We start from the raw sequence: 16,734 nt of genomic DNA on the forward strand, positions 1-16,734 counted from the left end.
AACGTTACTAAAAAATTGAGGTTTGAATTTTGTCCAAAAGTATAAAAGGTTAAAAATATATGTTCTGTTTTTATTTATAGATAAGCTGTCAGAGCTGTTTATCTTACTGGTGGATAAACAGAGGAGTCAGTATTTCTTTCCAAAGGATTGTGTTGAAAGGGAGCCAGTCATAACACTGCGGTCTGTCACGCTGGCAGCTCAGCCTGCACTGACGTGATTTGCTGGTGACTGTTTGAGCGTCTTGGTGTTTAAGCCACGGAATCACAGGATGGCCTGGGTTGAAAAGGACCACAACGATCATCTCATTTAAAACCCCCTGCCATGTGCAGGGTTGCCAGCCACCAGACCAGGCTGCCCAGAGCCACATCCAGCCTGACCTTGAATGCCTCCAGGGATTGGGCATCCACAGCCTCCTTGGGCAACCTGTTCCTGTGTGCCACCACCCTCTGTGTGAAACACTTCCTCCTGATATCTAACTAAACCATGTTCCATACTGCTGTGAATGTAGCTGAACCAAATGGCAAAGTTTAGAATAAACTTGAAGTCTCTGAAGTGATTCTTCCTTTCTGACTGTCCCAGGCTATGAGAAGCCAAATTTTTGGGTGGCTCCTTGTGTGGCAGGTACGTGGGCATGGTGTGCTTTGAGAAGTTTGGAATTTTGTATTTCTATGTGACATGAAATGGTGATTTCTGCTGTTCTGGAGGCCAACTATTGAGATTTGTAATGAACATGAGTATTTGGAGGCTGGAGTTATAAAAGTACAGTAAAAATAAATGTTTTTACACACTTTTGTCCCCCAGAATTCTGCAAAAAATAGGGTAGTACTTCAGCTCACGTCACGTTACAAAAGTTAATTTTTTTTTAATAGGCAATGAAATATGTGATTCAGTAATATTTGGGATCGTGTCTTCCACTTGGGTAATTCTTTCTAATTAATTTATGACTTCTGTAGAGTTTTTGCTTGTAGTCTCTGCAGTGATTAATCAGAATTTTGAAAGTGGCAGCCCATAGCAGTGTTACAAAAGACAAAACCAAATGGAAAAATTGTAACAAATTAACTTATCCTACCTGCCTGAAAGTCATTTTTAGAGGCAAGTGCTCCTAATCTTTGTAAAGCATCAAATGTACTTGCAATTATCAAAATTGAGTATACTCTCCAATTTTTCACGAGGCCAGTGGTCATTCTGCGGAAGGTATCATCCCTTGTAACAGTGGTGGTCAGTGATGAACTCAAACCTATTGTGCATTTAAATTGTGTGGAAAAATGAATACTGGACCTTGTCTCTGCTAAGAAGCTGCACCAGTTCATTTTTACGGTGGTGCATAAGGGATTCTCCTAGATTCTTACCCAGCTGGGAACCAACTTGTGTTGCTCATCATTACAGTTACCCTGGTAGAAATTGCCTTTGAGCTGAGCGTGCCTGTGTGCAACGTGAGCTGTGTGTGTGAAGCAAGGAGTGGAGAAGGTTTTAGAAACTAAACTGCAGGAAGAGATAGTAAGGAGTCCCAGTGTTGGGACAGAAAGCAGCAGCACATGAGATGAAATAGAGTGCAGAAAGGGCTCAGTGGAGATCATCTTTGCTCCCCTTTCTCCACAGGCAAAACAAGTCGTCTTCCCCGCTTTTCCGTGTGACAGTGCAGGCTTTTTTTTTTTTTTTTTTTTTCACTTAAACACAAGCTTCCATGTGTATTTGTTTCATTCTGCCAGTCTAATTCTGCAAAAGGTGGCTCTCAGCAAGCTTCCCAGTGACCCATGGGGAGATGTGCCTTCATTGCTGCAGCATGGTGGCTCCCATGGGGTGAGTGGAGGATGGCAGTCTGTGGGAAGTGTATGTGAATTTGTTTTACCATCTAGTCAGAGGTGCTAAATGGGTGAAGAGAGAAGCGAGGCAAAGCCTTAAGTGCTTCAGAGAAGAGCTGAAAAATCTCTGTGGTTCCTACTAAAAGTTTGCTGTCTTCTGCTTTGAGGCAGCAGGAAGACCAGCAAGGGGGTACGTATCTGAGAGAGACTTGGTTGTGTATCAGTAGGTGCAGTGGAGGCATCAGTAGCTGACCTGGTGGATAAACAGAGGCTCAGAGCAGCGTGGGAAGTTGTTGTTTTCTTTGTCTCAAAGTACTGAAAAATTTCTTAGCCTTGAAAGGATGATGAGCTACTTGTGTTCCTTGAAATAATGATGGTGCTCGTAAGAAGAGTCTTTGGAGGGATCACAGCTGGAATGGGATCAATAATGCTTTAATACTAAACATAAGCAAAGAAATAAACTAGTAGCAGTTTACTATAGAGCACATAATTAGAGGAGGCAACAAACTAAGGAAAGGAGTTTTAAAACATTTGGTGAAAAAGGCAGAAGCGTTATTATTGGCATCATGGAAGTGAGACCTATTCTTACACAAACAGCATTAAGTGAAGTGAGTAAAATCTAACACATCTGTGGGCATACTTTTTACTAATACTTGATTGACAAGAAACAGTTCTCAGATTCAGACTTCACAGGTAATTGCAAATAGCACTTCAGAAGTATGTCTCTATAGAACACACAGTACCATAAATTGGCTGTAAATTAGGTGGTTTTACAGTTGGGATCCTTCTGATACCAGATAAATGGGTTGAAACTGAAAGAGAACAAAAATAGGAAGTGCTAAATCTGTTCATGATGTTTCTGGGATATTAAAGTCACACATGCCTGGAGCTCTGGGGTGCTGGGGAGGAAAGGCTGCAGAGCACTTCCTGGTGGTCCTCAGGCTGCCTCGTGCTCATGTTGGTGGGCTTGCAGCAGGGAAGAAGCTCCTGCTCCACCAGAGCAGAAGGTGAATATTTTGTTCATTCTTCAAATATAACACAAGGTGAGCTGGCTTGTTGCTGTTTTTCAGCATCCTTCCACCATCTGGTGGGTTGGAAGACTGCAAACAAATGGCATGGTAAAACTCTTCTAACAAAACTGTCTTCTGTGGAGCAAATAGGTGGATGTAGGGGAGGAAAAAAAGCCCACAGTGTTTACTTCAGGAGGAGATGGTTGGAATATGAGTATCAAGCATGGACAGAGTTAAAGCACAGTGATTTTGTAACTGTGGTAACTTTATCTGCAATCTACTCTTTTGAGAAATTGAATCAAGGATAAGAACATTAAAGTATTCCTTATATGTGATCTAATGTTCTGATAGTAGAGGGCTTTTTTTTTTTTTTTTTTTTTTCCCCATCTGTGGCCTTGAATATTAAATGTAACAAAATGAAATGTTTCTTTCTCTTGTTTCCCAAAGGATTCACCCCACTGAACACTTCAAGGAAAAGTATGCTGTGGATGAAGTCCACTATGTGAATGAGGTGAGTTGTCTGCATCTATGAATACAGAGTTAATATGTGGCAGTGATTTTGCTGCACTGCTTACTGCGTATCTCCTGACCTGTGAGGCTGTGGTGTTTTGGTTTTTTTTTTTTTTTTTTTTTGTGTGTGTGTTTTTTGCTTTTAAATTACTGGGAAGTGTCCTTCATTCTTACGAAGCATTCACACATTTTAAAAGAAAGGGAGAAGGGGCTGCCAATTTGGGCTGAACTCCATGGTCTTAATCCAAAGACTGTCTCACAGACACGTGGGCTTCATGCAAACTGTCAGTTTGTATCTTTATCTAACAGAAACATTTGCTAAGTACACTTTTTTCAATACCTTGAAGGTTTGAAGGAGATTGCTGTTATTAAGATCGTGTGTCCTAACTCTGACTGAGAGCCTCCAAAGAGCTATGAGGAATGGCTGCCAGCTTTGCTCTTAATTTATGTTGAATTATTCTAATATTTGAATAAACAGCTATATTTTTAATTTTAAATGCAAGTGAGGCTCTCTTAATCAGATTTCTCACTTTATTTTTGAGCAGATGTTTATATACTTAGGTACCTGGCCAGGCATCTTTTTTTTTTTTCTGGTAGGCAGGCTCAGCAGGATGAGGGCAGGATGAGGGCGGTATTCCTGCCAGCTCTGTGGTTGATTTTCATGGCGTGTGGCTTGAAAAAGAAGAATCTGATATTTCTGTCCCTGCAGAACACTGACTAACTCACAAGATACAAAACTCTGCTCTAATCAGCTGTGGGGATGCTTCCTTTCATTTTCATAATGATTCTGGTTATGAAGTGAAGTTTGAGGTTGAGGAAGCTGTGCAGAAGTTGCTTTGTGTTGCGAGTTGTAATTGCGTGTAGAGTAGACACCCCTCTGCCATACAGTGAAAATGGCCAGTGGAAAATGCATGTCTTCCTTGAAAAGAAACAAACCCACATCTGCAACATTAATTTTGGGTCACTTCAGTTGTTTTCCATCAACAAATGCTTAGACAGCTTGTTGATGAGAAAAAGAATTCATTATGTGAACAGGTAAGTTAGTAGCTTATAGGCCTTTTTTCACCTGGGCTGTGTGGATTGAAGTTAGAAGCAGCTGAAGCCTGCTTAACTGTTTAGCTACCTAAGGTTCTGTCTTGCTTTTGCCTGATTTGCAAAGGAAATGGTTTTCCACCGTCAGAACACTAGGGACATTTTTAGAGGATGATTTTATGTCAACAAGTAACCCATCTGTGTAAGTATGTAATCCTCACATTCCATTTTGAAAAGAAATAAAATATGGAAATGTTATTTTTATATCTCAATGCAATATGCTTTATTTTATTACTACAATTAGTATGCTGTTCAGCCATTCTAAAGTTAGTGGAACTGTGCTGTATGGAATTATGTCATCTGTTCATTGTCTGAAGAGATGTATAATTCATTGCCCACCTTTCTACAGCAGCTTTGGAAGCCCAGCTCTTCACAATCCCAAGGATTTTAATCCAGAGGATTAGAGCAGGAATCAATTTTTATTTTTCTTTTTTTTAACCTTACAGTTATATATTATATTTTTTTATTTCTATCTAAATGTAGTTGCAACCAAAAGACAAAGTGTTTAAAAATACTGATATTTTTATGAACAAAGAGCCAAGAGCCATTAAGATTAAAGAATTTTAATTTATACTGAGTGTTTATTGGTTTTAAAAATGATAGAACAGCAAACACTGAAGATATCTGCACATCTGTTTAATAGCACTGCTGTACAATATTTCAGATCTTCTTGTGCATTTAAATTTTCTTTCTCCAGAGAAGAGGCCAAGTTAGTTACCTCGTGAGTACTGCACATTCCTCATTAGTTCTCTGACATTTGAGGAGATTAAACTGTTAAAAAAAAGTTCTCTAGCCTTGGAAACAAACCCAAAACTTCAATAAGTACTTTGAAGAGACCAGTTTTTTGTGTTGCTAATGGTGTGGCATGGAATACTGAAGGAGGAAAAATGCTAATTGAATGCAATTGAGTTATTTTCTGATTGGAATAACTTTTTTGATAGAGCAACCTTAAGATACAGTTGTTGTTTATGTATTTGAAGGGCACCAGAAGCATAAGTAACGTCTGTTCTCAAAATATTTTGTCATCTACTGGCTCTTATTGCAAGTGTTGTGTATAAGTACAATATATGAGAAGTATCAAAACAGTTTTGTATTTCCTAATCGTTTAGTCTCACACAGAGAATTTTGATGAAATAGTTAGCAGTGATTGTGAAGAAGAAAAATAAAAAATGACAGCAATCTCAAACTTGCTTTTAGATATCCAGTGTCTTGGCTTCGAAGAAACCTTCTGTGCTGCTTACTTTGGTGAGTAGCAGTATTCTGAAGATTGATTATCATTACCTTCAACAAAGGGGATCACATTAAGTATTTCTTTACTCTGACATTCCCCCTATATGTTTCCTTCCTCATACTTGTGAAATTTGAGGCTGTCCGTCCATTTTAAACTATTCTGGCTCCACCATACCTTGTGGTTTTTTTTGACTTGTGTCTTTCCAGCCTATAGTCTGGAAAGCTTTGCCTGTGTTCTGGTGAAACTTGACAATCTTGCCCAGAGTTGGCCTTGCTATCTTTTAGCCTTTATAGAATGACTCTGAACTCTGTGTCTTTCTGCTGTTGCTCTGGCCGCGTCGGGCTTTTCTGTGGGAATTCTGTAAAAGGGGATTCTTCATGGGATGGTTTGGTAAAAACAAATTCTGCAAGGAGGATGTGATTGAATGCCTGCCAACTGGAGGTTGCTCTGGAAGTAAAATCAGCTTGCAGGCTTTACCTCCGCTTGTTGATTCTTCCCTGTCACCTCTTTCCCAGCTTCTTTTTGTGACAAATATTTTGTAGACCTCTCTCATTGCTAACAGTATCTGCTTTGTTGTCTCCAGTCTATGTAAGAAATGATTTGCAGACATTGAGCTTTCCTTACAGCAAATGCAGTGGCAGCTCCTGGATTTCTTGTTTTCCCATGATAGTTGCCAGATGAGTCTTAAAAAATATTCTTCCTTACACAGTCACATAGCGTGAGATCTCATCTTTTTATCCATTTTGGTCCTAAGTATAATCCTCAGTCTTTCTTTCATTGTTAATATAAATATTAAAAAGATGAAACAATAGCTTTCTTTTATAATGTTTCAGAGGAATGACTGAAAAGGGCTTATTTGTTCATCTTGGACTCTTTATGTGCATTTCCGCACGTCAAGTTGTTAATTAGTTGTCTCTCTGTGAGTAGTCCATTGTAACAGGGAATTTTAACAAATTTTTTGGCTGGGAGAATGGAGCTGTGATGCTTTCACATTCCTCCCACTGCTATGATGAAATTTACAGAGAAGGAAAGAGCACTTCTCTGAATGTTGGCTGAAGGGAGGCTGGGTCCTCTCCTCCTGTGGTTTCATTCTAAATACAGAACTGTAATGCTGCTCCACAGGGTTTCCCATATGCATGTCAGAAATGTTCATCTGCTGTATAGCAGCCAAAATCCTCATGCTTATGCTACTTGCTTGAATGGAAAACTATGGGGAGACAGCAGCATGCTGATTTAAATAGTAAGCATTGCCAAGGCATTGCAGAATCATTTCTTTTAAAATTAAACTACTTTAGAAGAAACCTTGGTTCGTTGTTATTCTCTTGCCCTTTGTTGTTATGTAGGTCTCTCAGCTCCTTTCAAAACTAAAGGGAACTGGAAATCCAGGCCTACCATTTTCCTAAGCAGCAGATCCTAGCCTGAGTTATATGTTGGTCTCCTTTGAAATGAATATATTTCTTATATTGGTCTGCATTTAAACAAATAGGCTATCTTTTTTTTTTTTTTTTTTCCTTTTTTGTAATAGTGATTCAAGTAACCATATATGTTTTCCCAGAGATTTACTGCTGTTAGGCTTCCTGCATGATTTAACTTGTAAATACTTGTATTTGACTGACAATCACAGTCATTTTAATTTTTTTTCCCCTTCCAGCGTGGTGTTAACACTGATAGTGGGAGTATCTCCAAAGAAGCTTCATTTGAGGGAATTAGCCAGTAAGTAAATTTTTTTAGGGTTTTTTTTTTTTTGTTTTTTTTTTTTTTAGGTTATGTTGAATTCATCTTATGTTTCACATTAAATGATATTTTTCATAGTGGCAGGATGTTGAATGGCAAATTGAACTTTTGACATGCTTCTAATGATCTGAAATACAGTTGGGTGGAGGGGGGGAGAGATTGGAGAACTCTTTTGCAACTGAGATGATCCAGTGTTTTCCTTCCTTGATGTTTGGCCTAAGTTACTACAACCACGCAGACTGCGACTTTTATTCCCACTTTCAGAGATGGAATACTCGATTTTCAGATTTCAGAAAATGGGATTTTTATGAGCAGCCTCTTTCTTTTAGTGATTTCCTTCAGGTAGATATTAGGAATTCTGGTATGTACATTTTTCTAGGAAGTTGTAACAAATGCAACATAAAAGATGCCTTGACATGTCCTTGGAGTGTCCCTTGATATTGTATTTTTATGAAGCTTGGTTACTGGTCCATCTACCGAAAGTATTTTGAAAAGGCTGTTAATAAAAATGCGTTACAGACTGCTCTGAGAAGCAGGATGGTAGCCTTAATTTTGAAGGAAATGCAACTGGTGTTTTGTTTTAATGTCCTAAAATGAAATCATTTTCCATTAAATCTCAAGCATATGGTAGGAAAGAAACAAACTTCTCATTGAAAAACCTGCTGAAAGGAGTACATGTGCTGAGATGTTAAGTGGCCTTTCTTGTAGTCCTTGACTCACGGTCACCCTGCTGTATTTTTCTCCATCCACCTCTGCCCACAGCACATTAATTCTGCACAGATAATTGCAGAACACAGAATGTATTACAGTTCTTAGCAGTCATTTGTGTAGTCAGATAGCATGTGTTCTCAAATAGTGCTTTCTCTGTCATGTGAAGTGAAATCTGATCTCACAATTACTTTGTTTTCCCCTCCACAACCTAAATGGAAACTTTCTGATTGTGAAGGTTATTGGAGACCATGCTAGCAGACATTTAAGTATCTTTTGCTGCCCAATCAGTAAAATCCGAACTACTTCAAAACGGAATCGAGTCATTTTGAATTAATATTTGGTGCCCTTTCTTTTCTGTTGCTTTGATCAAGTAGATACTCATTTATCTTATGCTCTCTATGTGCAAATGAACTCCAGAATAGACGTGGAGAGATGCCTTCAGTTTTATTTGAGAAATCTCCATGTGCAATATAAACACTTGATAGCCCTAGAAGTAACTATTTAAGGAATGATGATTAAAGGTCTGCATTCCTTTTTCCTTCTGAATTCTACTGAAACACTGGAGCTTTATTATTAACATGTTGTATTACTATCAGCATTAACACAGAAAGTCATTCAGTTTGATACGTTGTTGATTGACTTGTGATATTGATACAGTGTATGTCCCACAGCACTTGAAGGGATTCATGATATTTTCTCAGTAGTTTGTGGTGAACACATTTGGTTTGCTCTGACTGGAGTGCAGCTACGCTTGTAAGGGAGCCTTCTAGCAGTTCAGCAGAGAATTCCTTAGAGAGAGAGGATATGCTCGCCCTCTCCACCCCTGGGCATCGGTTTTTTCCTTTTGCTGTTTTTGACAGATCTGCTTAATGTCTTTGTCTCTCCTACCATACCCCAGTGTCAAAGAGCACTTGTTGATTTTGTTGTTGAACGTGCTAGAGATGCACTCCTTCTCAACTCTTTTGACATGCTTCGTGCCCTCGAACCACTTGTCTCTCCAGCCTTCTCATCTCCCCAGCTCATAATTCTGGGGGCCGTCAGCTCTGTGGTTACAATGGGCTGTGGGCCCACAGCAGGCAGTGAAGGGAGTCTGGCTGGCGGGGGCAGGGAGGAGGGGTGAGCTGCTGTGTGAAGTCTGATCTCCTTAGAGCTTTGTAATTGTATATAAATCAACCAGTTTTTGTTTGGTTTTGACACAGACTCTAACTTCAGCATTTATTTCTTCCCCTCTCTTGTATCAAGTTTATTCAAACTTGTGTTTTTCTAATACATTGATTTCTTCCAGGTTGAGCTTGTACCAAACTACGTTTTTCTAAGCCGTGCTACTTTGTGTTTGGCAGTGACTACACCTTGCCCACTTCTTTGCTTGGCCAGACTCGGGTTCAGCCATTAAGTTATTTCATTCTTTTGCTAGTTTCCATTTTCTGGTTACCTCCTGAAGATGTATCTGCTTGCTACAGTCTCTGTTTCTCCTGCTCCCATTTGTTTTATTTCTCCTGGACTGAGTGTGTTCCACTGTAGATGCTTTCCCCTCCCCCCCCACTTTTTTTTTTTCCCAGTATGGATAATAATGAAAATAAATGCATCATTTCCTGAACAAGCTGAAGCTTGCTCTGTTTGGAGGCTGTTCTGCTCCTCTCAGAAGCCACCTTTTCCTTGCCCTAATCATGTTGCTACCTTGCCTTACTTTTTGAACCTTTTGAACTTCTTATGGAACATAATTATCCAAACTATTTTGTTATTTTTCCACTATACTGAATAGTCATTTGAGGCAAAATGGCTGCTGTGTGTTATTTGCATGCTTCCTCAGAACATCACCCAAGTTGTTTTTGTTCTGCTGTAAATGATCAATCTGGTTTGTATGCAGATAATAGAACCCATCATAACAAATCATGGTACAGTTGTTTCCGTAGATTACATATAGCTCTCTTTTGGATGGCAAAATGTGTCATACATTTGAGTTCTTAAAGAAAAAAAAATATGCATTTTAAAGTAAAAAGTGGGCATGTTGCTTGCTTCAGATTCAACTGAATGCAGGGCCAAGACCAGTTTGGTTTTGTGTATTGAGGTCAACCGTTATAAGAGATTCTCCATATTAAAGAAAATTTTAACATGTATAAATGTTTTAGATTTGTCATCATATACATATTTTGTAAACTGACAAAAAAGTCTCATTATAGAGGAGCTGTGGATTTCTAGCCTTTTTTTAAACTAATGAAATTTCCTCACATGTTGAAGGACAACTGAGTGTGAAATCAATTTGAACATGCCATTCACTGTAATATTTCTTAGTTCTGTGTTGATTAAATGGGAGCATTAACACATTAGATTGCAACAATAGCAAAATGTCATTTGTTTTCTTCCTTGAGACCACGTATCTCATCAAGTATTGTCAATTTGCAGATTGCAGTGAAACATAGAATTGGATTGCTCTGCATGATCCTCTTAGCATTAGGGCAGTCCATGGTTTTTAAGAGTAAGTTGATTATTGTCTAGCAGGATCTAAACTTGCTTAAAAGATAAGGTAGGGTTATTTAATTAGAAATTCCTGCACAAGTGACATGAATTAATCAGTATTTGTGTGCTCTGTTTAGTGGTGACTAGCTCTTCTTAAGTGTACTGTTTAACCAGTGACTTTTAGAATGTGGCTTGTTTAGCTGCCTTGTTCCTAATTAAATATAATTTGAGTCACTAACTTTGGATGTCCAACAATCATAACTCTGGTCTTGGGGCCACTCACACAGGACCCACAAGCTAAGCAGAATTGAGACAGTTCAATCCTTAATCATTGGCTTCTTTGAAAAAACTATGTAGAGTAGATCAGAATCTCTTCCAAATATGAGTTGATGCTGTGTTCCGGAGCCCCAAGATCTTGTTTCATTCTTAATGATATATCAGAGTCTGCTCTTCAGATGAGAGAGAGAGAACTGCAGTTCTGCTCATGATCTTCTGCCTCCTCTCCATGACCCCAGCACTGCTTTGTTTTACTCTTACAGCCTTTCGTTGTGTTTAATTGGTTTTCTAAACTGACAGCGGTGAGCTGCTGTGTGGTAAGTGGTCACAGCCAGTGTGTAGAACTGGAGTTTCTGGCAACACAAAGGCTGTTCAGGAGGAACTGTTGGGGTTGGAAAAGCACAAGCTGGGGACTGTGAAAGAGGTAATAGTACATCTTTGAAAACTTGTCAGTGCACAGTTGTTCCCCAACCCGTTTTATTTATTTTTAACAGATGGACACAGTCTGCTTATTGTGAGCTTCGTAGTTTTACCATTTGACTTATGATGCACTTTTGGCTTTGTCTGTGCTTGTGATTAAAGAGGTGTGTGAATTATCAGATTGTCAGTCTTCATCTGTATCAGCACCTCCCTGCCCTTAATTTTCTTTTATTACTTTGTGGTGACTACAGTTTATATATTGTATTCACAGAGCTAGCGTTGGAGCGTTCTGCATTGCTGCAGTTTCTCCTTACACTTGGATTCATTGATCTATTTTTTTGTTCTGACATACCGTGACTATTATTGAAAGTCCTTTGTCTGTTGTTGCAGTTGCAGCTTAATTCTTCTCTGTCTAGTCTTTCTGTGGTACTGCTTGCTTGTTTCCAGCCAAGTAGTAGTGGGGAGCTCAGGATTTTGTGGCTTTTCTAGTATTTTTTCTAAATTGATGTGTACTGCATCATTCAAAGGTTTTCCTCTGTATAAACTTGTGTTTAACTGGCTCTTCCATTCCAGAATTATTTCCACATTGAACTAGCTAGATAGTAGCTGTTGGATGGGAATGACTAAATATGAAATGTAGCTTTTCTGGGTATTACAAGACTTTCTTGTTTCCAGGTGACAAACTTTATTGTGCAGTGATGCAGTATTCTGAGACTTTTGGCTTTTGTCTTGTGTTGGTTTTCCTGTGGTTTCTAATTGATACATGTAATATTGAATACTGTACAGCCTGTCCTTGTTAAATGTTCTGATAAATTGTTGTTTTCTATCTTGGAGTAGGAACACAAAGCTTTTAACCTTCACCTCGTTAGGATTTTATATGTTTATGAGCACGTGTCCTTGAAAAAGACATGTTTTTTTTTTTTTTTTCCTCCTATCTAAGGATGCAGGAAGACACTGGTACAATTAGAAGTGGCTTTTAAATATTTTTTTAAATTGAATTTATCCTTTAGTTAGTCCCCTCTGAGATATTGCAAATCACCATTAACCTGAAGTAGATTTATTTTTTTCCTCCCAAAATTGTGAGAAAATTAATTATTGCCTTCCAACATTCTTCTGAAGGTCTGATGGGAGCCTTGGAGCATTTTAATTCTTATACTCCCTAACTGAAGAACCAATGGTTTTGAGCCAGACAAAAGCATCTTTGATGCAGAATACTCCTTAGGCATTTAAATTGTAAGCAAAAAAACCCTTGAACAATGCTTGAAAATCCATTTGTGCTCCACTTAATTACTCGAGTTCTTATTCTATTGGCCACTGTAATGTTATTGTTTAGAGAGCCTCAAAACAGTTCCAAGGAGATGTGAATTGTTAATGCAGAAAATGAATGGAAAGAAGTTTTTGAGGCTGAGGTGGAAGCTTTGCCTTGTCTGTAGATAACAGATGAGAAGTTATCTCTTTTTCAGTCTTCCTCTTAAGTGATCTTGTTTATCATATGCACACAGAAACTGGAATGTGTTAAATAAATAAATAAATTAGAGTTCAAATCGTAAAAACATTTTGGTTGGGAGAAATCTCTGGAGATTGATCTGGTCCACCCCACACTCATAGCAGTGAATTGGCAACTTAAGATTTTACGTTTGTTAGAAGCAAGTTTTGTAAGTGTGTCCTGAATGTGCTCTTACTCTGCTCTCTGCGTGTTCTCAGAATGTGCCTGGTTTAATTTCATGTGTTTTAACATGAACTCCTTGCCTCCCAGTGAAGATGAACGTGTGCTTTCTCTGTTCTGTGATGTACTCTGATCCACACTAACTTCAGATCTTACATTTGGGAGACCTCATTCTGACCTTCCAATATTTAAAGGGAGATTATGAATAGGAGAGAAAATAACTTTTAACATGTAGATACTGATAGGACAAGGGGGATGATTTTAAGTTAATGGAGGGAAGATTAAGATTAGGTAAATTTTTCACTGAGATGGTGAGGTAGAACAGATGGCCCAGGGATGTGGTGGATGCCCCATCCCTGGAGATGTTTAAGGCCAGGTTGGATGGGGTGCTGGGCAGCCTGAGCTGGTGCTTGATTGGTTGGCAGCTTTGCACATAGCAGGGAGTTGGAACTAGATGACCCTTCAGGTCACTTCCAACCTGAGCCATTCTATGATTTGCCTTTGCAAGTTTTCACAGCCACAAGGAAGGCACTTTTTTAAAAAGGAAAAAAAAAAAAAAAAACAAAAAACCCCAAACAAACAGAACAAAATTTGCCTGGCTGCTTGTTGATGTTTGTATTGTTTGCTTTTTGTAGATTTAATGTGAACAACAAAATCCTTCATCCTGAAATTGCAGAATGGTGAGTAGCAAGAAGTCTTTCTATTTTAGTAGTTGAACGTGCCTATATTCTGATCTGTCGCTTCAGAGGCATTCTCTCAGTGGAATGTCCTACTTAGTTAAGGATATGTTTTAATTTTAGGCTGATTTCACGTCATGGGCTGGAAATAAGGCTTGAAGGTAAAAATATGGTTAAGTAACAGCATTGAGAAGTTAAGAATTTATGTAACATTCCTTAAGCCTCAAGTCTGGATAAAAATTGTAATAGGATATGTTTGGAACTAAGTCACGTTTACGTAAATGTGAATTTGTATGAATAACATACAATTCAGGATAATTCATATTCTAGCAATGCAAATCAAAGGTAGGTGAAAACTAAGTCCAAACATATAATATTTAATAAGGTGTTATTACTTTCCTAGGATTTATTTTAACTTACTAATTTTGGCAAATTATTATTCATGTAGCTGCACTTTTTAATTCTAGGAGGATTGTACTGCAGCCTGTCTTGAATAGTAAAAGTTAGTCTGTGTGACTTAGTGTATTAGGAGCTTGTAAAGCTTCTGCATTGATAGGAGAGGTCTAGAAATCTTCACTTGTGCTCTGAAACCCCTGATATCCTACTCTGTTGAAATGGTATAAGCTGTTTAGAAGTTCTTTATGAGGTCTTATTTACCTGCAGTGATATGGCTGTTGTGTTAGCTATCTGGTTTGATGTAGGTTGTGAGCTTTCTGCTGGTCAGACACAGGGAACTTTCAGCCTCGATCCCACGTCATGGTGGTGAGTGTTTCTCCAAGAGACCTGGCAAGCTGGGGAAGGGAGCTACATCTTTGTGTGTCCTGCTGCTTGCTTACCTTCTTGTAGTCTTGTTAGCAGAGAATGATAAGGAACAGGAAAGGGAACGTGAAGAGAGCCATATTTCCAAGCTTAGATTTCTAAGTACAAGTGCACTGCAGGAAGGGAGATAATTTTAACTGCAGAGGGTTTTGCTTTAGAGCTACAAGCTTGTTCCCAAATCAGCTTTCCTGGTAACATTCACCTTATGAAGGTGTCATGCCATGAGCTGCTGTTCTGTGTGGTTTGGCATAGATGAGGGTCTTGATCTTTTTACAGGAAGCTCAGAACGGGCTCACTTGAGGTCTGTGCCCCAAGGTTGTACTGAGATAGACTTAGCAATGAGGCAATACAAAGGCAGCACTTAAGAGTTGTTTGTTTTGGTGAATGCTAATCCAGAACTCTGGTTGTGCCTACTCTGTGATCTTAGGCGGGAAGCAGTACTTGAAATACTTAGTATGCACCTTCTCTGTGCCTGCCTATGAAGAAAACAGCTTTAAGTGAAGCTGAAGTTCATGCTTGCAGTCAAGAGTGTCTTAAAGTATTTAATCAAGTTTGGTGGCTTTTGTTTATGGTTAAAGTATGCTAAAGACCACTTGAATGTTAAGTATCTGGTGAAATTAATATTTGAATGACAGACTCCATATATTAAACCCTCCTAAGTTAGTGTTTCCTTGGAATCTCAGACTATTCCCCAAGAAGCTCTCTTTGGAAAGCTATAACATTTCTAGACTTAAGAACATTTTCATTTTAGGAAGGTGGAACTTTGGATGGTTATTTTAGATATTCTCTAGGGTAGGAAATTCCTTCATTTGCACTGTATACTTCCATTATTTACATAATTTCAAATTCAACAAGCTCTGGACTTTTCTGTCTTACGTTGATAATTGTCAGAAAAATTCTGTTTTCTTAAAAATTTCAATAGGAGGTGAAATGGCTGAGCTTTCTGAACCAGCCAGAATCACAGAATCACAGAATCGCAAGGTTGGAAACGACCTGCAAGATCATCTAGTCCAACCACCCTCCCATTCCTATTAGTACCAGAAGCTACTAACCCATATCTCGTAGCTCCTCATCCAGGTGCCTCTTGAACACTGCCAGGGACGGCAGCTGCACCACCTCCCTGGGCAGCCATTCCAGTGCCTGACCACCCTTTGAGAGAAAAAGATTCTCCTAATGTCCAACCTAAACCTCCTCTGGTATAACTTCTGGCCGTTTCCTCGGGTCCTACTATTTGCCTGGGAGAAGAGGCCAGACCCTTTTGCACCACAGCCTCCCTTCAGGAAGTTGTACAGTGCAATGAGGTCTCCCCTGAGCCTCCTCTTCTGCAGACTGAACAATCCCAGCTCCCTCAGCCGCTCCTCATAAGACTTGTGCTCCAGACCCCTCACCAGTTTCGTTGTCCTTCTCTGGACATGCTCCAGGGCCTCAATGTCTTTCCTGTAGTGAGGGGCCCAAAACTGAGCACAGCACTCAAGGTGCGGCCTCACCAGTGCTGAGTAGAGGGGGATGATCACCTCCCTGCTCCTGCTGGCCACACCATTTCTAATGCAGGCCAGGATGCCGTTGGCCCTCTTGGCCACCTGGGCACACTGCTGGCTCGTGTTCAGCCAAGCATCAACCAACACCCCCAGGTCCCTTTCCTCTTCACAGTCATCCAACCACTCATCCCCAGGCCTGTAACGCTGCATGGGGTTGTTGTGGCCAAAATGCAGAACCCGACACTTGGCCTTGTTAAACCTCACCCATTCACCTCAGCCCAGCGATCCAGCTTATCTAGATCCCTCTGCAGGGCCTCCCTGCCCTCAGGCAGATCGACACCACCTCCCAACTTGGTGCCATCTGCAAACTTACTCAGGGTACACTCAATCCCTTCATCTAAGTCATCAATGAAGATATTAAACAGGATAGGCCCCAGCACCGACCCCTGGGAGACAGCCAGGAAGAACTGTAGGCTGCAAAAGTCATGTTTACTATTCCTTACTCTTGTAATGAAAAAAAAAGAAAAAAAAAAAGTGTTTCAATGCTGAAAGGGGAGAGTGTTTGTGGTTGAGGATCTGTTGCCTCCCTTTTTAAATCCATCCTTTTCCAAGTTCACAGTGTTTCATGACTTACCATGAATCTTGTTTTCATTGAGTGGCTTGCCACTTCTAATCTAAGAACTGTGTTATGTGCTGAATCTGTACATTTTTGCAGTTGCATTAGCTGGAGCCTGCAAGTGATTTGTTCCTGCTGAAATGCTAATGAATATATTCAACATATAACTGGTCCAAGAGCTGTTCTTAGAACATTGAAGTTAATGTTACTAAACAAAGGTGGGACTTTCTTCTAG

The 16,734-nt window shown here is 39.5% G+C and overlaps 1 protein-coding gene across 1 annotated transcript in view; it reads left to right on the forward strand.

Annotated features, from left to right (window-relative positions):
- PEPD (peptidase D) overlaps positions 1–16,734 on the forward strand; it is a gene marked incomplete at both ends in the record, with an annotated part of 168,936 nt that overhangs the window by 63,864 nt on the left and 88,338 nt on the right. The window contains 4 exons of the mRNA XM_079541307.1: positions 3,260–3,323; positions 5,612–5,659; positions 7,297–7,358; positions 13,545–13,589. Of these exons, the coding sequence (XP_079397433.1) occupies positions 3,260–3,323; positions 5,612–5,659; positions 7,297–7,358; positions 13,545–13,589 (219 nt within the window). The remainder of the gene's footprint in view (positions 1–3,259; positions 3,324–5,611; positions 5,660–7,296; positions 7,359–13,544; positions 13,590–16,734) is intronic.

This window comes from Tetrao urogallus, assembly GCF_951394365.1.
Source record: "Tetrao urogallus genome assembly, chromosome: 12".
In the NCBI taxonomy this organism is placed as follows: domain Eukaryota; kingdom Metazoa; phylum Chordata; class Aves; order Galliformes; family Phasianidae; genus Tetrao; species Tetrao urogallus.